Below are 24,683 nucleotides of genomic sequence, written 5' to 3' on the forward strand. Positions count from 1 at the left end.
ATTGTGACCAAACGGAGACAATAAAGAGCCAATACGGAGCCATAGTTCAATCCAACATTGGAAGTCATCTCGCTCACGCGCCGGACCTCAAAAACTAGGGACAAAATTGATGATATCCATTGTCAACCATGGACCTCAACATTACCGGATATCGTTTAAAGAAAGCGAAAGCGGGCGCCTGCGAGAGACGACGGTAGAGATTGAATAAGAAATTGTCAGTTTCAACGCGAGTCCCATTCTAAACTCCAGATACCAAAGACCAAGTCCAAAGTCCAAAGTCCAAAGTCCAAAGTCCAAAGAGGAGAGCCATGAAACTGAAAAAAGAAACATGCAAGAAACTTCTTCCCACAGTACTACCTACCCTATACACAACCTACCAAGAAACATGTAAAACCCCTCGAATCCCCTTAATCTTCAAACATTCAAAACCTGAATCTGTCTTATCCTCCTGGAATCTCTCTGATCTTGACCGAACACTGCGTCTACTCATTCAGTGTTTTCCAATGATCGGAAATGGCTCAGACTTGATCGGTTTCATCCTTCATCTCTCTCTTCGAATAGGTTGCTCTGGAGTACTGTCTACTCTTCTGTGAAACCGAATTGATCGAACACGGGACGACATTCAGTTAGAAACAGGTATATCTGCTGTTAAATTCCAGAAAAAAAGTGGGTTTCTCTGTAAATTTCATTATTAGGTGTTTTTGCTTCAGCATTTAGCTCTGGCATCGTCGTGGATGGTCGAAGTTTTTCTTCAACATGTATCTCATTCAGTGTTTCACAGTTACTGAGTCTCTCCGCTTGTTATATCTGATCGGAAATTGCTCAGACTTGATCGGTTTCATCTTTCATCTCTCTCTTTCTCTTGTATTTCCTTATGAAGTATTGCGAATGGGTTGTTCTGCAATATTGTCTACTCTGCTGTGAAACTGAATTGATCGGACACAGGACGACATTCTGTTAGAGACTAGTATATCTGCTGTTAAATTCCAGAAAAATTGTGGTTTTCTCTGTAAATTGAATTATTAGGTGTTTTGGCGTAAGAATTTAGCTCTGGCATCATCGTTGATGGTCGAAGTTTTGTTTTGTCTCAGGTGTTGTTGCTTCAGCATTTACCCGATTCACTGTTTCCCAGTTATAGTCTATCCTCGTGTTGTATCTGATCGCAAATTGCTCAGACCTGATCAGTTTCATCCTTCCTCTCCTTCTTCCTCTCGTCTTTCCTTCTGAATAAATTCGAATAGGTTGTTCTGTGAATTGATCGAACACAGGACGATATTCAGTTAGAGACCTATATATCTGCTATTCAGATCCAGAAAAGTTGTGGTTTCTCTGTAAGTTTCATTATAATTTCAACTATCGAAGTTTTGTTTTGGTTTTCTGGTCTCTACTCCACAGGGATAAGACCCTGTTTTATAAGCTTACCTTTGTTGGAACGGGAAAATATTTCCTTGAAAATAGATTTGTAGTTATAAACATTCTTAATGTGTTTTTACTGGGGAAATGAATCCAAGCACCATGGGGTTAGTGTCCTCTATGGATGGTGATTTCATGACTGGCCAAGATATCATCTTTTTATTTTTTGGTTGATGGGCAAAATTCATAAAATTAAATTTTTTGCTGTTTCAAAATTTCTTGTATTGCTTTGCAGTTAAAACTATTCATTCCTATGCAATTTTGTTTGTTTATAAGACAATCCCAGTAAAATAATCATTTATTGAAGCAAGTTGTTATTGCTTCCATTTCGTTCTGTTGCTAAGTTTTATCTTGATTTAGCAGTCATTGTTTTTTACATTTTTCCTTATATTTGCTGTCATTTGAGTACAGATATATAAAAATGAAATGAAATGAAACAGAGAACATGAAATACAGCCATCGTATTCAACTGCAATTTGAAAATAATGTTCCTTTAATATTTAAACATCGTCTCTGAGACCATGTTGTTGGCTTCTGTCTCCTCCCTGAACTATTGAAAAAAATTCTGGCAGCCACTGTAAGTTATAGGGTGGACATTCTTGTATCTAAAATGAGAGCATTTTATATATCCTTTAGTGCAGAAGGGTGGTTGTGCACAACCTCATCTAAAAATGTGAAATAAAATTGATATATAAGCTTGATTATAGTGTTAAAAGTGATTTTGCTAAAGACTGCAGTATTGGGACTATGTGACGAATGAAGATATTTAGTTGTAAATTAGAGGTTTGGTGGGTGCCATGAAGCTTTTAGGAAACTAAATGCAGACACTGTCCTGCCTTTGGAAACTTAAGCTAGGGTATGTAAATGAGCCAAGCTAGCTTGCTTGGTCTTAAGCTCAGTTTAGCTTCCTGTGAGCACATTGTTTTGCAGCAGGTGACTCGATTATGGGCATCAAAGTAAGCTGGTTTAGTTAAATGAGCCTGGGTGGGACAGGGTTGGGATTTGCTTGCAAAAATCTTGGCTTATTTATGTATATTATATTGGGAATATGTTTCACACATATAATCTATATGGCATGTTTTAAGAATAAAAGTAACTATTAATCTTTTGCTGCTTTTAAGGTCCGGCCTGTGGGCCTTATGTATGAAAGAGCTTGGGACCAAGTCTCAAACTGACAAGCTTAAGTCAATTGATTGTGAATTATATCAATGTGGAAGCATATTGATAGTGAACTATATCTAAGTAACTCTATTCTGGAAGCATATTGAACGTCAATGTGGTTATCTCATGCTAGTGAATTAACTCATCATATTCAACTTGTCAGCTCATTCTTTTCTATTATCAATAAAATCAGTTATTTGACACCAAAATGGCTCATATTCTATCTTGGTCGTCCATTTTCTGATTTTCAAATTTACCTACTTGATTCTTACTTGTGCCCCCCCCCTCTCTCTTAATAACTATTTTCATGCAGTTCATGTGTGAGGAATGGATGGTGGTAAGAAAGATGAAATGCTCACAAGAGATGCTAACTCTCAGAGACCACTCCAAGAAAGAAAGATTGAAGACCGTCTGAAGGAAATTGGCGCTATTCGGAGGCTTAAAGGCATGAATCGAAGTGCATCGATGTCCATACAAATGAACTCTATGGAGTCATGTGAAAGTGAAAAGAACCTTGTAAGTCATACTGGACCTTTGCGGAGCAATAGGGGAACTTCCTCCATACAAATGAGCGGCCCATTATTTATTAGGACCCCTGGGAATTTTAGTCAGCCTATGGATGGGATAGTGGGCCAAAAATCACCTTCTTTAATTGAAGACCAATTACCCCCTTCTAATGGGATGGAAGAAAAACACTGGTCAAACAATGACGTCGCCGGAAATATTGGACATTTATTAAATTCTGGACCATTGGGTGCATGCAACGAACCTTACTGCACAACTTGCTTAGCATATTACAATTTCAAAGCAGAAGAGCAAAAGAAATCAAGACATTCAGGCCTATTTGATCCCAAGGTGCTTTTCTTCCCTTTGTAGACATGAATTGATTTATGTTTGTGTCCATATCAGTTGCACAGTCATTTGAATTTAGAGAAGAACATCCAATGACTACTTCAATAGACCAGTTTTTTATGGTCAGGTTTCTGTAAGTAGTCTGCTAACAGGGTCTGCTTTTGTTTCTACAATCATGATTGAAGATCCTTGTATGTACCCGTGGTATCCCACGGTAGACATCGAACCGGCTATGCTGCATTTTACAAATTCTTCTGTTTGGGTGAGGTATCTGGGTTGACTAAGTTTGGATTATTATTTGCTTCGTTTTGATTTTATTTTTCGACTTTCTTATAAAAATGTTGGCCAAGCCCACTATAGTGTTTAATTGTATAAAGTAAAGGGCCATTACACAGTGGTGGTTCCGCTTATACGGGGTCCTAGGAGGAGTGAGTTTAAAGTTGATCCTAAACTTTTGCATTTTTTTGGGCAAAGTTTCCGGCTGGTCACCCTCAAGACTTGAACCCAGGCATATGCCCTGGCAGCCCAAACTTTTTTACCATTGCTCTACGTAATGGCCCCTTCCAATTGTATAAGGAGAAATACCCAAATATACTCTTCACAAGCGTGTGACATGTAAAAGAAAAAGAGAGAGAGAGAGAGAAAGAGAGAGTCCTGCGATTTGTGCAAGGGAGTCCCAATTGATGGATTGGGGCTGTCCACCTCTATTCATTATGTAGAACTCCAATCAGCTATTACAAGTCCTATTACAAGTAAGATATAAGTCCTACGAAGTCCAAAACAGAATAGGAAATTAACATAAGCTTACTAACTGCTAATTAGACATCAGTCCTAGTTGAATTAGGACAATCCTATTTGGACTAGGAAAACACCAAGCGAGGAGCTTGCGGCTTGCGCAAGACTCCTCCTGCCCTTCTCACGATGGACTTCTAACATTCCCCCTAAAGCTGGAGCATAGATGTTAATCATGCCTAGCTTGTTACAAATATAATCCACTCTACCACTCCCCAAAGACTTAGTGAAAACATCTACAAGTTGTTCTCCTATGCAAACGTGACTCGTAGAAATAACTCCTTGTTGTATCTTCTTTTGAACAAAGTGACAGTCAACCTCAGTATGTTTTGTCCTCTAATAGAATACTGGATTAGATACAATATGGATTGTAGCTTGGTTATCGCATCACAATTGCAAAGATGAAGTGCACTCAAACCCAAGTTCTGTCAACAACGGCTTCACCACATCAACTCACAGGTGACATGAGCCATGGGACGATACTCAGACTCTGCGCTAGATATAGCCACAACAACCTGCTTCTGGCTCTTCCAAGACAAGATTACCACCAACAAACTTATAGTAACCAATAGTTGATCGCCTATCAATAGGAGACCCAACCCAATCAATATCACAGAAATCGTCAATGTGACCATGTCCATGATCAGAGTAAAGCAAACCATGACCTGGAGCCTTCTTGAGATATCGTAGAATACGAATAACAACATCTTAATGAGATGTTCATGGAGACATAAGAAATTGACTCACAACACTGACAGGAAAAGGCAATATCAGGCCTAGTCACTGTCAAATAATTAAACTTTCCCACTAATCTTCGACACTTCTCAGGATCATCTAACTGTAAGCTTCACATTCGGATCCATAGGAGTATCCAAAGGCTAGGACCCTAAATTCTAGTCTCTGTCAGCAAATCCAAAACATATTTCCTCTGAAAGGGGGAAATTCCTTTTCTTGATTGAGTAGCCTCAACACCCAAGAAATACTTCAACCGTCCTATATCCTTAGTCTGAAACTTCTGCGGTAGATGTGTTTTCAAACTTTGGATTTCTTAAATATCATCTCTAGTGATGACAATATCATCAACATAAAGGACAAGAAATATCCTTCCTGTGCCAGACTTCTAATAGAATACTGAATGATCACTATACACCTTGACATACCACACTCACGAACCCCATCAGTGAACCTGCCAAACCATGCCCGAGGAGAGTGCTTCAAACCATAGAAAGACTTCTTCAGTTTGCACACCATACCAGACTCCCCCTGAGCAACAAACCTTGGTGGTTGCTCCATATAAACCTCTTCATGTAAATCACCATGAAGAAAGGCATTCTTCACATCGAGCTGACATAATGGTTAATGAGAAGATGCAACAAGAGATATCAAAATAAAAATAGAAGCCAACTTGGCCACTGGAGAAAAAGTGTCCGGATTATCATCCCCATACACCTGTGCTTAGCCTTTGGCCACTAACTGAGCCTTCAATCGAGCAAGAGAACCATTTGGGTTTCCTTTAATAACATAGACACAACAACAACCAATAGTGGACTTACCCTGAGGTAATGGTACAAGATTTCGAGTATGATTTGTATCCAAAGCCAATAACTCCTCTTCCATAGCTATCCTCTAGCCAGGACTAGACAATGCCTCTGCAACAAACTTAGGAACAAGATAACAAGACAAAGTGGAATGACAAGTATGAAAAGAGGAAGACACACCATAATACAAAAGAAAATTTGAAATTGGATGTTAGGTACAACTCTGAACACCCTTACGCTGTGCAATGTGAACATCAACATCAGAAGGGGAATACCTGGATCAGGGACCGTAGACGAAGATGACGAGGTAGGAACCGTAGAGACAGGGGTACAAAATCTGTACAAGGATGACGAGTGTAGACGATCATACCGACTGTTGGCAGAGGCACAACTGTGGAAGGTGGTAGCAACCCCTGGTGGAGGTGGTGGTGGCACCATTGTATCTGCAATATACCTGTGGAGAATAATTTTGAATAACATAAAGGGGAAGATCATCATCCATATCAGACATAACAACGGATTCATCGGGATAAAAAATAGACTCAAATAAGGTTCTATCAACAGTAACAAAATATTTCTAAAGTGTAGGGCAATAACAACGATGACCTTTTTTAGTACGTGACTAACCAATAAAGATACACTTAAGCACGTGTATCCAACTTTGATAAGCTAGGACGACGATCACGAATAAAGTAAACACAACAAAAAATACGAGGAAGAATAAATAGAGGGTCAGGAGGAAATGGCAAAGAATGGGGAATAACATCCTGTAACAATAACAAGCAGTTAAGACTACATATGACCAAAACAGTTTGGAAACTTTCATCTTAAACAAAAGAGACCGAACAACCTCTATTAAATGCTTATTTTTTCCGCTCAGCAACACCATTTTGTTGGGGTGTGTTTGAGCAGGAAGATTAGTGTATCATACCACAACCAGCCATAAACTGAGAGAAAGGACCAGAAAAGTATTCCTTGGCATGAGCACTTCGTAAAACCTTTATAGTGACATTAAACTGATTCTGAATTTCAGCAACAAAGGCACAAAAAATAGAAAATGACTCTGAATGATGCTTCATTAAATAAATCCATGTAACTCTAGAATAGTCATCAACAAAAGTAACAAAATATCGAAATTCTAGTTTGAAAGTAATGGGACAAGGACCCCATACATCGGACTGAACCAAAGAAAAAGGGTGCGTAGATTGCTTATTGACTCTAAGTCGATAGCTTGCACGTGAAGCTTCCCAAATTGACACGACTCACAATCTAAACTGGAAATAGAATGGGAACGAGGATCAAGCTTTTGTAAACTCTGCAAAGATGGATGTCCCAGTTGACAATGACTTTGATGGGGGCTGAGGATACTGGAACATGCAACAAAAGTAGAATTGTCTTCAAACAAATGAAGCCCCCCAATAGTACGACCTCTACCAGTCGTCTTCTTCGTCGTAAGATCTTGAAAAATACATAAATTAGGAGAAAATATTATGGAACAATTGTGAGCTTGGGTAAAATTACTCACAGATAAAAGGTTAAAAGGAGGATTGGGTAACAGAAGGACATATGATAAAGATAAAGAAGTGTTAAGATGAATATTTTCAGTTCCTTTGGCTTTAACAACAAATCCATTAGCTAACATGAGCAGGAGACTTTTTAAAAGAGGAAAATATACCTGACCTATCAGACCATATGATCTGACATGCGTCACACGCCGTAATCAATTATCTAGGGTCCAGAAGATGAAGAAAAACATGCAGTAGCATTACCTGTCTGGACAAAAGTAGTAGTGGAAGGTTAGGGAGATGGAATTTGAAATTGAGTATACAATGCAAATTTTTCATCTATTATGTTGACCATTTTTCCTTCAGATTGTCTAGGCTGAGAAGACTCAGTAATTGCTGCACTGGAAAACTGTTTCTGAGGAGGTTTGCCATGAAGTTTCCAACAAAACCGTAGGATGTCCTTGTTTACCACAATGATGGCATGTTCATGCTGCCCCTAAACCATTTGAAGTGTTGGAATTACCAGAAGGTTGCCTTTATTACTTCCACTGTCGGTATTATGAATCCCACCTCTATTATTATTTTAAGACACTAGCGGAGCTCTCCGCTGGTGTAGGTGTAGGATCATGAGAATTCTCTCGGGCTATTCGTAAGGCTCAAGAAAAGGTAGCTATAAGAGAGGCTACTTTATCACCTCCAAGAATTTGAGACCGGACAACATCATACTTTGGTCCAAGTCCACCCAAGAAACCCATAACTGAGAGCTATTCCGGCTGGTTCTGCATCTTCTTAACATCACTACTATTAGGAAGTAGAGAGTTCAACTCTTCACACATCCTCTTGAAATCAGCAAAGTATTAAGTTAGAGGTCGACCCTTCCGATCAACACTATCAAAATCTTGAGATAGCTCATAAATACAGGAAAATGTTGTTTTATCCAGAATACAGGACGTTTAGATAATCCTATAACTCCTTCACGGTATCGATGTGAGTAACAATATCAACGATATAGTTATCCATCGAGTTCAACAGTTGGCCCAAAATACGTGCATTAATAGTGTCCCACGTAGCATCCTTAGCAGGTTTCCCCTTTGTAAGATGATCCTGCTGTTCATGACTAGTTAACACCAACTATACAATTTTCTTCCATTGTTGAAAATTGACAGCTCCTGTAAGTTTCTTCTCTGTAATTCTATGAGAGGATGAGGATATCACCTTAGTAGCATCATTCTATGGCTCAGTGTCAGCCATTAAAGTAACAGATAAAGAGAATTACTAGAGAATAGAGAATCAGAAAACAAATCACACAATCGATTAATCTTATGCAATTGATTAGTCCTAATAGAAGAACAACTAAATCGTCAGACAAAAATCCATAAAACTCACCAATCAGGAAGAATTAGCCTAAATCGCAAACCTCTATTTCATGCCGATGGTTACCTACGCTTGGGGCTGTAGGGCTCTGACGGAGCTAAAAAGTAGATCGAGTGCTGCTGGGATGGTGGGGAAGAAAACCTCCAAAGGGATTTTCAAATTGAGCTCTGAACAGTAAGATATGAGCAAAATCGATTTTGGAAGAGTGCCAAAACCCTGACACCTTTGATCGATTTTTCCACCTCTTGAATACTTCAATCTTCAAGCCAAAAATACAAACCAACAACCACTAGAACTTACTTAGAGCTAATTCTTCACACCATATGATTGATTACAACTTGTAGAATTGGGGAAATTTGGACTTGTACCTTAGAGGGTACAACCCCTTCTTTATTGTTAGCAAAATAGAAAACCTAGTTCTTACATGAGTAAGGAGTCCTAGTTCTTACACGAATCTAAGCAAACTAAGTCGTAGTCCTAGTGTAATAATGCACTATTCAATAATCCCCCTCAAGTTGGTGCATGGATATCACGCATACCCAACTTGGACAAAATAAAATGAAAAGATTTACTACTAAGTCCCTTTGTGAGAATGTTTGCTAGCTGATCTTCACTTCGTACAAAAGGAATACAGATCAGTCCTTACTCTAACTTCTCCTTGATGAAATGTCTATTGATCTCAACATGCTTGGTATGATCATGCTGAACAGGGTTGTGTACAATACTGATGGCTGACTTATTATCACAATATAGTAACATCAGCACCTGGATGGACACGCCCAGGTCATGAAGGAGTCCCTTTAACCAAAGCAGCTCGCAATCCCATGTGCCATAGCTCGGAACTCAGCTTTTGTACTTGATCTAGCCACAACTGACTGCTTCTTATTGCGCGACATAACCAAGTTACCTCCAATAAATGTACAGTAGCCGGTAGTAGAGCGATGATCATCTGGAGAGCCTACCCAATCAGCATTAATGTTTGCCTCATTCCTAATGTGATCTGTAGGAGAGAATAAAATGTCATTTCCTAGTGCTGTCGTCAAGTTCCTAAGAATCTGGTTCATAACATCCATATGTGATGAATAGAGATCATGCATGTACTGACTCACCAAACTTACTGTATGAGCTATGATACCGACCCTCATTAACAGGTTCACCTTCCTTGCTTCTGAGATGAGAGTTAGCCTCAATAGGAGCATCCAATGGTTTACACAATTACACCCTAACATACCAGTCTCTGAGTGGAGGTCCAAGGTATTTTTTCTCTAGGAGAGAATAATACCCTTGGTTGAATGTGCCACCTTAATGCCAAGAAAGTATTTTAGTCTTCCTAGGTCCTTGGTCTCAAACGCCTTACCAAGATAGGCCTTAAGCTTAGAGATTTTATCTGTATCATTTCCAGTGACAACAATATCATCCACGTATACTATCAGCACAGTGATCCGATCACCTGCCTTTTTAATAAATAGTGTATAATCAATATTACTTTGTGTAAAGGCAACAACTATCATGGCCTTGTGAAAACGACCAAACTATGCTCTGAGAGGTTGCTTTAATCTATACAGAGCTCTCTTCAATTTACACACCTTGCCTCGTGTTTCTGAACTAGAGTTTCTAGGTGGAATGTCCATATACACTTCTTCAATTAGCTCTCCATGAAGAAAGGCGAATTTGACACCCAGTTCTTATAGCTTTTATCCTCGGTTCACTGCATAGGAGATGATAACTCGGACTGTATTCATTTTTATTATAGGTGCAAAGGTCTCTTGGTAGTCAATCCCATAAGTCTGAGTAAAGCCCTTTGCCACCAATCTTGCCTTGTATAAATCCATAGTCCCATCAACATTATACTTGACTGTGAACACCCATTTGTAGCCAACTGGTCGTTTTTGCAAGGGAAGAACCACCAGATCCCATGTGTTATTCTTGTGAAGAGATCTTATCTCCTCATTCATTGCATCTTTCCACTTAGGTTCTATATTTGCCTCCTGCCAAGTTTTAGGATTAGAAATAGAGTACAAGGAGGACACAAATGCAAGATATGATGGGGAGAGAGCATTATATGACACCACATTAGAAATAGGATACTGAGTATAAGTTCGATTACCTTTTCTATGAGTAATGGGAACATCAAGAGACTGATAAAAAATGTGGGGAAAGGTTATACCTAGAAGAGAGAACTTAGGATCAGGAAGCAATGGAGTAGTAGTGGTAGTATGAGTGGTAGTTTCAATTCTCCTTTTTTCTTTTTGAGAGAATACCTTTATCACTGAACCATCCTGTGTTTTCTGCTGAATCTGTGGGTCCCCCTAAATGGGAGCCTCCTGCTCCTGAATTGATGGCTCCCCCTGAACAGTAACCTCTGGACCAATGGGAACCTCTGAACTAGTAGTCTTTATTCCAGTATCCCTCTAAGTAGCACCATCATTTATGGCAAGTGTAAAAGACACTCAAAAGTAGGAATCTGAATCACCTCTTCACCAAGGATTAAAGTATCAGTATCAGTCGCCGTATCGATCGGTTAAAATTAAGATACATATCGGAGGGTATTGTATCGTATCGTATCGGAGATACACTAAGATACGCTACAGATTTGCACATAAATGGATAGGGAACACATTTTTATACACTTTTACATAAAAAAACAGTTAAAAAAAACTATATATAACATGTAGAATGTATAAATACTTAAGTAGATGGTATCGTATTGATAGACAAATATATTGAATTGAAAATGTTCAAAATGATGAGGTTTCTTATAGTTTTTTCCTTCTTCATTGCCATTGCTATTGTGATGAGTGCCATGAAGAGTGTCGTGGTGGTTCAAATCCTTGGCTAGGACATTCTTCTTCAATAGGAGCAACTAAGATGATGTTCTGCACTTGTCGAATATAGGCACAATATTTACCCAGTCGAAATATTTATGGTAGTGGGTCTCCCATTCATTGTAGAATCTTCTGTACTGCTCAGGAGTGGCCAATGTTGGTCTTGCATAAGTCCTATATCCATAGCCTAAAGAAGCACCTAAAGATACATGGTGTTCATGTCCAGATGAGGAACCAGCGTGATCTGAACTTCTATACTGCTCTGGATTGGCAAATGATTGTCCTGCATAAGTCCCATATCTATAGCCTGAAGATGCATCTGAAGATACATGGTGTCCATGTCCGGATGAGGAACCAGCGGGATCTGAACTAATGCTCATTGACTCCATGCTACTCATCAATGCATCAGTAGCACTCGGATTGTGGGATCGCCTACCCCTCTGACTATAAGACTTTGGTTGTGTGCGAGCACCATGATGACTATCTTGGGTTGCATGTGTAAATGCAGCCTCCTCTGTGAATGTAACGGTACATAAGTTTGGCCACCACCACCACCACTACCACCACCACCACCACTGCCACCACCACCACCATCACCATCGCCACCACCATCGTCATCATCATCATCATCATCATTACCATCATCATCATCATCATCATCATCATCATCATCATCATCATCATCATCATCAGCACCATCCTTGTCTTGATCATCATCATCACTATCTGGTTGAGTTACACTATATGTAGTACCTGATCTCGTCCTCCTAATATCGCCATCATTGGAGCTATCATCATCCTCTTGCATAGCTGATAGCTGATGGTGCTTGGGTTTCATCATCAACAATATTTTTAAAATCTTCATTTATATCTCTAATGAGGTCCTCTATAATGGGATAAGGTGTGGTTTCTCGTCGATCTTCAGATAATTTGTTCAACACTAAAACATTTTTAGTCTCCTCAATCCATCCCCTAATTGGATCTTCCTCGTCGTGTATGTGGGTGATGTCAATTGGTTGACATCTATATCATCCCCTGATTTCTCCAATTCTAAATATTTCATCTTCAATTTCATGTTGTAGTGCACATACACTAGCTTCTCCAGCTTCTCATAACTCAGACGATTCCGAGGTTTGGTGTGTATCAATCCGAACATACTCCAATTACATTCGCAGCCACTTGAGGATTCCGTGCATGATAATATTTTCATTGCGATTGGCCTCAAGTTTGGAGCGCTCCATCCATAGTTCATCCACCAATCAGCTGTTCAAAGATAATTGTAACATTAGGAATTTGAAATAAATTTGAAATACAAGGATAGCTGATTAAGCCTAAATTACCAGGGCGTTGTGTTCCTCTAGCATGGATAGCTAAATGATCAGCAAACCTATGTGTGGTCTCCCGGAAGTACTTCACCTATAAATGTATTAACATATTAATATGCCACTCAATGTATTAAATATTAATCAATGATACATATGTAAGTTTTGTGGACTATTAACCTCTTCGACTGCGTCTTTGGCAGAATCAATATTAGGAGCAAACTTGTTGATGACATCCTTCAAAGATTCCATCAAATCTTTCCTAAACCTTAAATTGTTCTTGTAGTGCAGATCCGGATTCAAATAATAGGCTGCACATTGACATTGTTACATATTACTTATTGTTAACGATTAAGTATATTAAATTACTAATAAACTTATAAATTTAATTGAGAAAATACCTGCCCGATGAAGGTCTTGAACCAAATTATTTTTCCATCGATGATTTATAATCTTTAAAATGCCTTAAATGCCTTTGGGTTCTCCTCTTCTATCTTTTGTTTGACAACTTCCATACGATGCGCTATATTTCCCATCGTCTATGCCTTATCACCATCAACTACTTTAAGTATCACAAATAGTGGTTGTATAATCTTAGTAAATCGGTATATCCTTACCCAAAACGTTGTTGAGGTGATTAGGTCTTGAATAGCTTTTCCAATTTCAGTGGTTGCATATCTACTACTGAACCACTCATTAGAGGTGGATGACTTGACTAGCACTTCCTTCTGTTTTTGAATACTATCAAGTGCAATATAATTTGTTGCAAACCTTGTTGCTGTGGGCCTCACCAAGTCACCTTTTGTGTACTTTCTCATCAATGCCAACACCCAGCTGTGATTGTAGATGAAGTTGGTGATCATCTTGGCATTAGAAACTAATGTGTGCACTTTGTTCATTTCATCAATGTCCTTGAACATCAAATCAATATAATGGGCTGCACAAGGTGTCCAGTATAGGATGAGATACTACACCATAAGTAAAGTACCAGCCTTTTTGAAATTGGAAGCATTATCAGTCACAACCTGGACAACATTATCTGGCCCAACTTCCTGAACAACTTCATCCATTAATTTAAACAAATACATTGAGTCCTTGATATCTAAGGATGCATTAAAAGCCTTATGGAATATTGTTTTCCCATCGCAAATATATCAGAAAATTGATGATGGACATTCTCGTCAGTCCACTCCACCCATCACACATGATGGTCACTCCATATACAGGCCACTTGTATTTAAACTCTTCAATGTATTCATCCACCTCTTTCACAATAGCATCTAAGTATAGCCCTGCAATTTCATGGGGTGTGGGTGGCTTCACATTTTTCCCACATGTCTGAATCTCCTTGACCATAGCCTTGAAGTACGGATCTTTAGCTTTGTGAGGTGGAATCATAGAACTGTGGAACCACCTAGAGATTGCTTTCCCAATTTTCTTATTCAATGTTTTTGGTTGCAAAGCCTCTTCAATCCTTTGTTGCCCTTCGTCATGATGTTTGTATGGTGCATCTCTCATATCTCTAATTTCTGGGCTCCTTTCCCCCTTACCTCTACCACTGGAGGCAAATTTGTCAAACATGCCCTTCACAGTGCCTCCAATATCTACACTTGGACGACATCCAGAGCCAGAACCTTGTTCATAAATTATCGAGCCACCACGCCTAGGTCTTACAGATTGACTTCTTCTCAGCTGTTTTGCTATCCATTGTTTTTCTTATGCTTCCTCCATTGAAATATGCACCACTCGTGCAAGCTATTGATCTTCATCCTCTGCCTCCATATCGGATCCTTTATAATCCTCATGATCCCTTAGATTCTCAACCAATCTATCATCTTCTTCAACAACTTTTTTTGCTTTATCTTTACTTCCCCTTAAGTGCTTCCTCATTACTTTGCTTATTTCATTTGGGCACTTGGTACATTTGGCAACATTAGAAAATCATTCAGCCAAATGTTGTTTATGTTTGGTAATTCCACCTCCTAGGTGGATAGTATCACAGTAATTGCATTTGTACACAACCTTATTGCCTTGTACTTTCTCGACTGTAGCCCATCCAATATCCCTAGACCGTTCTTTAGGCGCCATCTTCCTACAAAGATACGTAATGAAACTTAATATGCATATTTATTGATTTAGTATTTAGTAAATAATAGCATTTTTTTAAAAACTAAAATGAGATGCATCCAAAGAAAAAAAAAAAAGAATTTTTTGTATTTTTCCAAATTTACATAAACTTGAAATGCACAAATTTTTTGGAAAAAATTGTGCATCTAATTTCACATCATGGTCATTGGCCAAGTAAATTATAATTTTTTTTTTAAACTAAAATGAACTGAATTTTCTAATAAAATTATGTTTTTTTAGTATTTTTCTTAATTTTTAATTAATTTTTGAAATAAAAAAAATAAAAAATACAAACTATTTAGAAAAATTAATTTTTTTTTATAGAAGTTGTGGATTAATTGTTTTTAAAGAACATAGAAAAAATCAGCATAGTGTGGATCAATATATTTGAGTAGATCTAAGAAATAAAAAAAAATTTGAAACCCTCACTTTTTTGGGAAAAAATGTGGGTTTCATTTGAAATCATGTATTTAGTAATTATAAGTTATGAAAATATTTTTAAGAGTTGAATGAACTAAATTTTATAAATTTTTTTTTTGTATTTTTATTTTTTTAAATTAATTTCGGAATAAAAAAATTAAAAAAATATAATTTTTTGAAAAAAATACAAATTTTTGAGAAAAATCAAAATTTTCCGTGGAAGTTGTAGAACATTTGTTTTTGTATAACATATAAAAAATATAAACATTTTTAACCATTCAACATGAGTAGATCTAAGAAATTTGAAAATAATTGAAACCCTTCTTTGCTTTTGAAAAAAGTGTGTGAATCCTTATAAATCCAATGATTTCATTTAATAATGATGCACAAAATGTGATTCTAAGTATAATGAACCTTAGATTTGTAAAAAAACTTGAAAATTGATGAACCTTAGATTTGTAAAAAAACTTGAAAATCTAAAGTTAAAGTTGAAAAAAGTAAGTAAAGATTCAAGAACTTACTATTCAACACTTCCAAGTTCAAGGTTCTTCCTGGACTATGGTTTTCTCCTTGCTTGAACCATTCACTTTCATAATGTTTCCTTCAATCTACTATTGGAGTTTCCAAAAAAGTGTGTGAATCAAAGGGGAAGAAAGAAGAGAAATGTAGAATACTGTTGGTAAATGGTAAGAGAGTTTGAAGTGTTTGTTTTAAACAAAAAAGGCACATTCCACACTTAAGTAGCCGTATCGTACCGTATCGGTACGATACTGTGCGATACAGTCTGATACGTACCAATACTCAGGAATTTTGTCTTTCAAAAGTTTGTGGAGTATCGTATGTATCGGACCGATACGGTACGGTATAGAACGATACGATACTACCGATACACACAGAGGGTCCAAAAATTCCCTGTAGCATATCGGTATGTATCGTGTTGATGCCTACCGATACCGATACGACACGATACGCACCGATACTTAAAACCCTGCTCTTCACCAACAGAGGGATCCCCCTGAAGAGGTGGGAAGTAAGCCTCAATCTCGCGAAATTACACATCAGTGGAAACAAAGAGTTGTTTAGAAGGTGGATGATAGCACCGATAACCTTTCTGAGTGGAAGAATAACCCACAAAAATACACCGGAGTCCTCGATGATCAAGCTTGCTCAGAACCTGATGATTACGAGCAAAGCAAACACAACCAAAGACCTTACGAGGAACAACAAAGGTTCAAGACCCAGATAACAACTCAGTGGGACTCTTAAAACCAAGTACCTGAGAAGTCATCCTATTGATGAGATAGGCAACAGTGAGAATGGCCTCACTCTAATAGGCAGCAGGGACTGGCATCTCAAACATCAAGGAGCGAGCAACCTCAAGCAGATGTCGATTCTTGCGTTCAGCCACACCATTCTGTGCCGAAGTATCCACACAACTAGTTTGATGAATTATCCTATGATCAACAAGTAAGACTGAAAGGAACCATCCATATATTCTTTCCCATCATCAGTGCACAGTATCTTGATTTTAGCATCAAACTGGGTCCGAACCATGCAATGAAATTCCCGAAAGCACTGAAAAACCTCACTTTTATGATGCAATAAATAAATCCAAGTAGAACGAGTATTGTAATCAATGAAAGTAACAAACCATTGATAGCCAGAAACAGAGACATGACGGGCAGGTCCCCAAACATCAGAATGAATTAAAGCAAAAGATAAATACTTTTATTATCAGAAAGAGGATAAACATTCCGAGTTTGTTTTGCCAAAACACACGCATCACAAATAAACTGGTCCATAGTACAGTGTTTAACTAATGTTGGAAATATTCTAGACAAAGTGCCCCTATGGGGGGTGACCTAGACGTTGATGCCATCCCAAAAGTTCAGAGAGTGCCAAATTTGATGAACTGTGTAGAGCCCGAGAGGGACTAGTGTCTAGGTGATAAAGACCACCACTCATTCTACCATTGCCAATCGTTGCCCCCGTCACCAAGTCCTGAAACACATAATAAGTAGGAAAGAAAGTGACTATATAGTTCAAATCCTTAGTGATACTACCAATGGACAACAAACTAGTAGAAAACTGAGGAACATGTAACATAGAGGATAGTGATAATGAAGGAGAACACTGAATAGAACCCGACCCAGCAATAGGTGAGAGGGAACCATCAACAATGCGAACTTTGGTATTACCTGAAGAGGGACAATAGGTAGAAAAGAAGGTAGGTAAACCGATCATGTGATTAGTAGCACCGGAGATGCACTAGGACCACAAAGTATAGTACCTGAGTGGGCTGAGTGGGAGGTAGTGATTGTCGGCAGGGAAGAGGCAATAGCAGTAGTAGAGGATCCCATCTAAGTTAACATACGATGAAGCATAGCCATTTCGTCAGTAGAGAAGGATGCACCTGTAATAGTGGAGCTATCAGAATCAACTGTAGTTTCAGACTGATTTGTCTGAGTGGTCTTCCCACTACCTTGATTACGCGCACGAGAATTAGTAGGACGTCCATGAAACTTCCAAGAAGTCTACTTTTTGTGACGCTCTTTGCCACAAAAGTCACATTTAACAACCGGTTTGTTGGAAGAAGATTAAGTAATAGGTTGGGAGATTGTACCAGTAGAAGAAACAAGAGCGGATCGATCCTGAGAAACAGGTTGTAACATCTCAGATTGACGTTGTTCCTCAGCCTGAAGGATGGAATAGGCTTCCTTAAGGGTGGGTGATGGATCACGATTAAGTACATTAGCCCTAATTTGATCATATTCCACATTGAGACCTACTAGGAAATCATAAACGCGGAGCTCCTCACGCTTCTTAAACCCAACAACATCAGCCTCACAACTAGGTTGATAAGTCTCATTATAATCAATCTCATTCCACATACCCTGCGGATCAGAGTAATATTGAGCCACAAAAAGCTCTTTCTGCGTAGCCCGATGAACCTTCTTCCTCAGTTCAAAACACTGGGCACACTTGCCCACGTGAGAATAAGTGACCTTAGCGGCTTTCCAAATCTTAGCAGCAGAATCAAGTATCAGATATATCCGAGCAATAGAAGAATACATAGAATTAATAAGGTAGGACATTACCATCCAATTGGCAGTGTTCCATTTGTCCTGAGCAGGACCCGTAGTAGGAGGGCGTATTGAATCACCTATGAGAAATCCGGCATAACCGCAACCAAAAATCAATAAGTAGTAAGACCGAGACCAAATCAGATAGTTGTTGCCATCCAACTCAATGGTGCTAGTAGGGAAGAGAGGGTAATCATGTCCAGAGGAACGACCCCCGACTTCGTGAGTAACTGATATTTCGGAATTTTCAGACACCATAGGTGCAGGTTCAACAAGCAATCTCAAGATAAGACGACTAAGCTAGAGCTAATTAATCATAAGAAACTTCAAGACAAAGGCCCCCAGTAAGAACACACACCACCAAGGGAGAAAACCGAGGTGAGGCAAAATTGCTTTTTTTTATTTATTTATTTAAATAGACTAGTGCATGTGAGGTCTAGTCAATTTAAGAGTGGAAAGGTTGGTAGGTTTGGGTTTGGGTTTAGGTTTGGTTTAGTTTTTTTTTTTTTTTTTGGGTGGTCTGGTTTAGGTTTATATTTGGGTTTAGTCGAAGAAGAGAGAGCAGGTTAGGTTAAAGGTTCAGGTTGAAGACAGTGGTGGCAATGGGTTGCGATTGCTCTTGATAGAGCGGCGGCGGCGATGGCGATGGGTTGCTCGTCGTGGGTTCAGGCGAAGGAAGATACAGATGTGATCAGCATTCGCAGTGGTGATGAAGGTTGCAGCGGTTGGTCAAGGAAAAATGCTCGTAGGGATGGCGGTGGGGCTTGGCAGCAATGGTGTGCAGGCAGGTGATGGTTTCAGGCGAGATTTCTTTTCGTTTTCTTCCCTGGATTGGATTTCAGGCAAGGGTTCAGGCGATGGTTCAGGCGTAGGTTGATGCAATGATGTTCTGCAAAGGACTGTGGTGGAAGGTTTCAGACGATGGGGTTTGGTGAGAGGTCACAGGTAATGGGTTGGGATTTTTGGGTTTGGCACTGGTGATCAGACCCGCTCTGATACCATGTAGAATTGGGGAAATTTGGACTTGTACCTTAGATGGTACAGCCCCTTCTTTATTTATAGAAAAATGGAAAACCTAGTTCATACATGAGTAGGAGTCCTAGTTGATAAATGAGTCTAAGTGAACTAAGTCATAGTCCTAGTGTAATAACGCACTATTCAACACAACTAATCAATCCTTCATCCAAAAATCCAGCAAACTAAGGGATGAAACCACGACCTCTAAAAGTCGTGGAGCCTAGGGAGAATCAGTGACAACCTGCGATGGAGGGGTTGTTACTGATGGGAGAAGAAAGAGCTTTGATCAATTTCTTCTTGAGGATCAAGGCTCTGATATCATGTAAATTAAAAGAGAGAGAGAGAGAGAGAGAGAGAGAGAGAGAGAGAGAGAGAGAGAGAGAGTTGCAATTTGTGCAAGGGAGTCCCAATTGATGGGTTAGGGCTGTCCACCTCTATTCATTATATGGAACTCCAATCGGCTATTAGAAGTAAGATATAAGTCCTACTAGGAATAGGAAATCCAAAATATAATAGGAAACTAATAGAAGCTTACTAACTTCTAATTAGATATCAGTCCAAGTTGAACTAGGACAATCCTAGTTGGACTAGGAAAACACCAAGGGAGGAGCCTACGGCTTGTGCGGGACTCCTTCTCCCCTTCTCATGATTGACTTCTAACATGATCAATAGGAGAGAATATTTAAATTTCCTGCAAGGTGATGTAGTTAAATGGAAATAAGGAATATACTTTCCAAAAAAATTTCTTAATCCTCTCTTTCTTATCTTGTTGAATTATAATTTACAATTTTTTGAATTGAGAAAGCTATATGAACCATGTATAAATCATGGGTGCAAACTCCCTAACTAGGAATAGGGGAAAAATGATGAGAAAAGATTCTCAAAATGTCCTTTTAAAGGCATGAGGAAGTGTTGGCCCTCCATTTCATCAATGAGTTTTTTGTCTCTAGATGAGAATTTCCTATTTTCATTCCTGGATTCCTCAGAATCCCTTTCTGAGTTGTATTTAACCTGTTAAAGCATTCATCCAAAAAAAAAAAAAAACCTGTTAAAGCATGTAAAGGTTGGATATGGATTGGATTGATGCTAACCTGAGCTTGGAACCATATGAGATCTGAGATCTAAAATGGACCAGCAGTATAGATTAGGACCATTAGGTACACTTTGGATCTGGGTTTAGGGAATGCTTGTGTACTAGTTTGAGCGTTTTGAATTTATTTATTTATTTATTTTTTTTGTTTTTTGTTTTTTCCCATATGATAATTTGGAGGCCTTGCCATTTCTTGTTGAAATATCACCTGCATAAGTTTTGGGATTTACTAAATTCCTTCTGTCGTCATCACCAAATCCATTTATGAGTCTTTATCATCATTTTATCACTGTTAGAAGACCCATTCAGAGTTTTCTAGACTCTTCTTGGCCTTTCTCTGCATATATAGATGTTCCTAGATTTCTCCAGATCCTTTGGAGTATCTGTGATATTTGCTTTCTTGTTGGATGTGAATGGCTCTACAAGCACATGTTTATGCAGGTTTGCTACCGTATTCAGATAAAACAGTCCTGATCAGATTCAACAATTCTGATTCGCTCACTAGAGGCTTTTCTAAGATATCAGTTTGTTCTGTTCTGATTCTTACAGTGCAAAATTTTTCAGTCACATCATGAACATCTCAAAATATTGCCTCATGTGTATATCCAAAGTGCATCATTTAACTCAAGCACCTGTAAGATATACGGAATTACATACTCCTCATTAGGGAGGTAAAAGGTAAAAAGAGAAAATACAATATAAGACAAGAACATAATAAACGTGTTCCTAAAGTGTCCTTATTACATAAACTTTAACAATGAGATCGATGTAGCACTGAAAATCATAGAAGTTGATGTAAATTAGGATACTTTATCTATTTCTGTCATTTTTCTTTACGATTAATTTGGGAAATTCAAAACTTACATGTTTTGTGTGATTTTTGTGTCATTTGAGTTATCATGTAAACTATCAGACGAGACCAAGATCTTGTGTGATGTAGATTCGCACCCATGGACCGATCCAAACCCTTTTAGGTATCCAGATAGAGTTGAACCGGGTCCAATTTGGGTCTTTGACTAGTAGGATCTCTTATGATTTTATTTCTATTTTCATGCAATCTCTTATTTTTGGCAGCTTAAGTAGGAGATAGCTACTAGGATTTAGTCCAATTAATTTGAGTTTCCAAATTAGAGTAGGTTTCCTTTAATGTTGGTTTTCTTTTACTATTTATATACATGTAATTGTTCAATTAGAGGGGAGATTGAAGAATAGAAGAATGAGTTGAATTTAGTGTTTGAGTGTGCGATTCTCCTTCCCCCCCCCCTTTCTTGTGTGAATCTTCTCTCCCTCCCCTGCAACTCTGAGTTCATCTCAAGGATTCTTCCCTACCCCTACCGGCTCTTCTTTGAGTTGGTATTAGAGCCGAAGGATCCCATCCCAACCTTCCCCATAAATTCTTCTCTTTCCCCTTGCCATTATCCTATTTAGCCAAGACAGAATAGCTCTGCCCCGGTTGAGAAAAAAAAAAGTTTCTGTTTTGAACAAGGAAGTTCAGACATTCCTTTTCCTCCATTTTTCACACAGCCCCATCCCATCGACCTCCTCAGCAGCACCCCCTTTTGATATCCTGTAGACCAACATCTCCCTTTCCCTTCCGGTGAGAGTGGATCGATTTTGCCTAAAGAAGAATCGATTGTTCCGATCTCACTGCCCTCAAGGATTAAAATATCGGTATCGGTCGTCGTATTGGTCAATCAAAATTAAGATACGTATCGGAGGGTATCGTATCATATTGGATATATGCTAAGATACGCTAAAGATACGCACATAAATGGATATGAAACACCTTTTTAACACTTTTGCATAAAAAATTTGTTAAAAAAAGCTATTAATAACATGTATAATGCATAAACACTAAATTGAGGGTATCGCACTAAGAATTCAAGGTTTGTAGTTGTCCTATAAATATAAAATCCTTGTTCCCAACCTTGATTTCCACTTTAATTAGAGATAAATATGGCTGACAGCAACTTTGGAACAAAAATTCCTCAAAAAATCATGTTTTATGAAAAAATGCCCTTTTTGACTATTATATGACCATAGCGCATTGTATCGGTACGTATCGGTGAGTACTAATACTCACCGATATGTACTGATACTCATCGATACGTACCGATCGATACATACAAATACTCACTGATACGTACTGGATACATTCCGAAACGTATATTTCACCTCGATTTATATTTTCCATAGAGTATCAATACGTATCGTGTGTATTGGTGCATATTGGTACGTATCGTAGGATATATATCGATATGAAAGAATTTTAAAAATTCCATGTATCGTATCAGTATCGGAGATACTTTAAACCATGATTGCCCTCCTTTTTCTCCGATCAAACACCCTGTCCCTCTCAAGATTGTAACGAAAAAAGAAAAAAAGAAAGAAAGAAAAAAAAAAAAGACGAGCAGAAGAAGAGAAAGTGAGAGATATCAGAAGAAGGAAGTGAAGAAGAACATACCTGGTTTGAACCACTACCACCATCGCAGTTGAAGTCGCCATCCTTGATCACCGGCTTCCTCTTTGATAGCAGAACCCATCGAACCCCCTGCTGGTTCCGTAGCTTTCGTCTCTAGGTTGTAGAATACCTCCCCTTGTCGGTACAACTGCACCCCCACGACTCTTATGCCATTTTCTTTAATTCCTTTTTGTTTATTTCCCATACTACCTCTTTCCCATTCTCTTTTATCCCTTTCTATCTTATTTTTTTACTTACTTCCAAGTATACCCCTGCCCCCACTACATGATATACTCCACTTTGTGTTTCAAGTTGAACTTTTCAAAATTACAATCTTGCCATTCACATAAGTATTTCTATATATTTACAGTTCTGCCATCATCTCAACTTCTATTTATTTATCCTTCTACCACTCACTCCATCCATAGTGATTCTGAATCAAAAACTAGCCAATGGATCTCAATCTTTTATTGAATATCTGTCAACAAATGCAATTAATGCGTTAGGAGCTTGATGAGATTTAATGACATTGCACAGACATCAAGACCCAAGCACACTCTACCTTCAACTACGTGATCTTAGCCATTGAGCAACAGGTAGATAAACCAGAAGATGGATCACCAATGGTAAAAGATGAGATGGCACCATTGGAAGTTGAAGATTAACTTGTGGAAAAATTTAAATCGGTTGATCTCTTCAGTGAATCGATCGATTTTATTTTTCCAAGTCACTACTTCACCAATGAACTTCACGTCATGGATTTTCATAGCATTCGTTTATGGTTTTGATGGTGACTTTATACTGGCAATGATGGATGCTGATCGATTGGTGTTTATTTTCTTGTTCTACTCAACACCGGGGGAATTGATGTAGATTAGCACCCATGGACCAATCCAAACCCATATGGGTATCCAGACAGAGTTGAACCAGATCCAATTTGGGTCTTTGACTAGTAGGATCTCTTAAGATGTTATTTCTATTTTCATGCAATCTTTTATTTTTGGCAGCTTAAGTAGGGGATAGCTACTTGGATTTAGTTTTCAATTAATTTGAGTTTCCAAATTAGAGTAGGGTTCCTTTAATGTTGGTTTTCTTTTACTATTTAAATACATGTGTTCAATTAGAGGGGAGATTGAAGGATAGAAGAATGAGTTGAATTTAGTGTTTGAGTGCCAGCGGGCAGTGTGTGATTCTCCTTCCCTCCCCCTCCTTTCTTGTGTGAATCTTCTCTCTCTCCTCTGCAACTCTGAGTTCATCTCAGGGATTCTTCCCTACCTGTACCGGCTCTTCATCACTGTGAGTCTGAGTTGTATTGGGAACATTAAGATCAATTGTTGAAGGGGTGTTGCTGTGTTAGGATTTCTATTTTTGGTTAGTTTACGAGTTTTATTGAGGTTACATTGGTCTTTTAAGTTAGAAATAGGATAAGTTAGGTTTCAACAGTCTATAAAAATGTCATAAAAGAGATTTTAATTCACCCTTTTGGAAATTAAAATGCTTGTTGGGTCACTGTCATCTTTTATCCCCCTTGGGAGTGTTATCTTATTTAATGTTTGAGGGCTGCAGTTCAAAACCCTAGGATCTGATGGTGATCGAAACCTTTATTATGGATTTTAGCGTTAGAATTGACAAAAGTTTTGCACCTGAAAGGATCCTACACTTCTCCGTTATGTTAAGTATTATATTCTGGTGGTGTTCCTGGT

General features: G+C 38.4%; 1 protein-coding gene across 1 annotated transcript in view; it reads left to right on the plus strand.

Moving 5' to 3' along the window:
* The first annotated feature begins 255 nt into the window (after window positions 1-255).
* LOC122081527 (probable cyclic nucleotide-gated ion channel 20, chloroplastic) overlaps window positions 256-24,683 on the plus strand; it is a 118,982-nt gene continuing 94,554 nt past the window's right edge. Inside the window, exons 1-2 of the mRNA XM_042648681.1 lie at window positions 256-636; window positions 2,888-3,429. Of these exons, the coding sequence (XP_042504615.1) occupies window positions 2,902-3,429 (528 nt within the window). The 5' untranslated portion in view covers window positions 256-636; window positions 2,888-2,901. The remainder of the gene's footprint in view (window positions 637-2,887; window positions 3,430-24,683) is intronic.

The sequence above is a fragment of the Macadamia integrifolia genome, chromosome 1, assembly GCF_013358625.1.
Source record: "Macadamia integrifolia cultivar HAES 741 chromosome 1, SCU_Mint_v3, whole genome shotgun sequence".
NCBI lineage: Eukaryota > Viridiplantae > Streptophyta > Magnoliopsida > Proteales > Proteaceae > Macadamia > Macadamia integrifolia.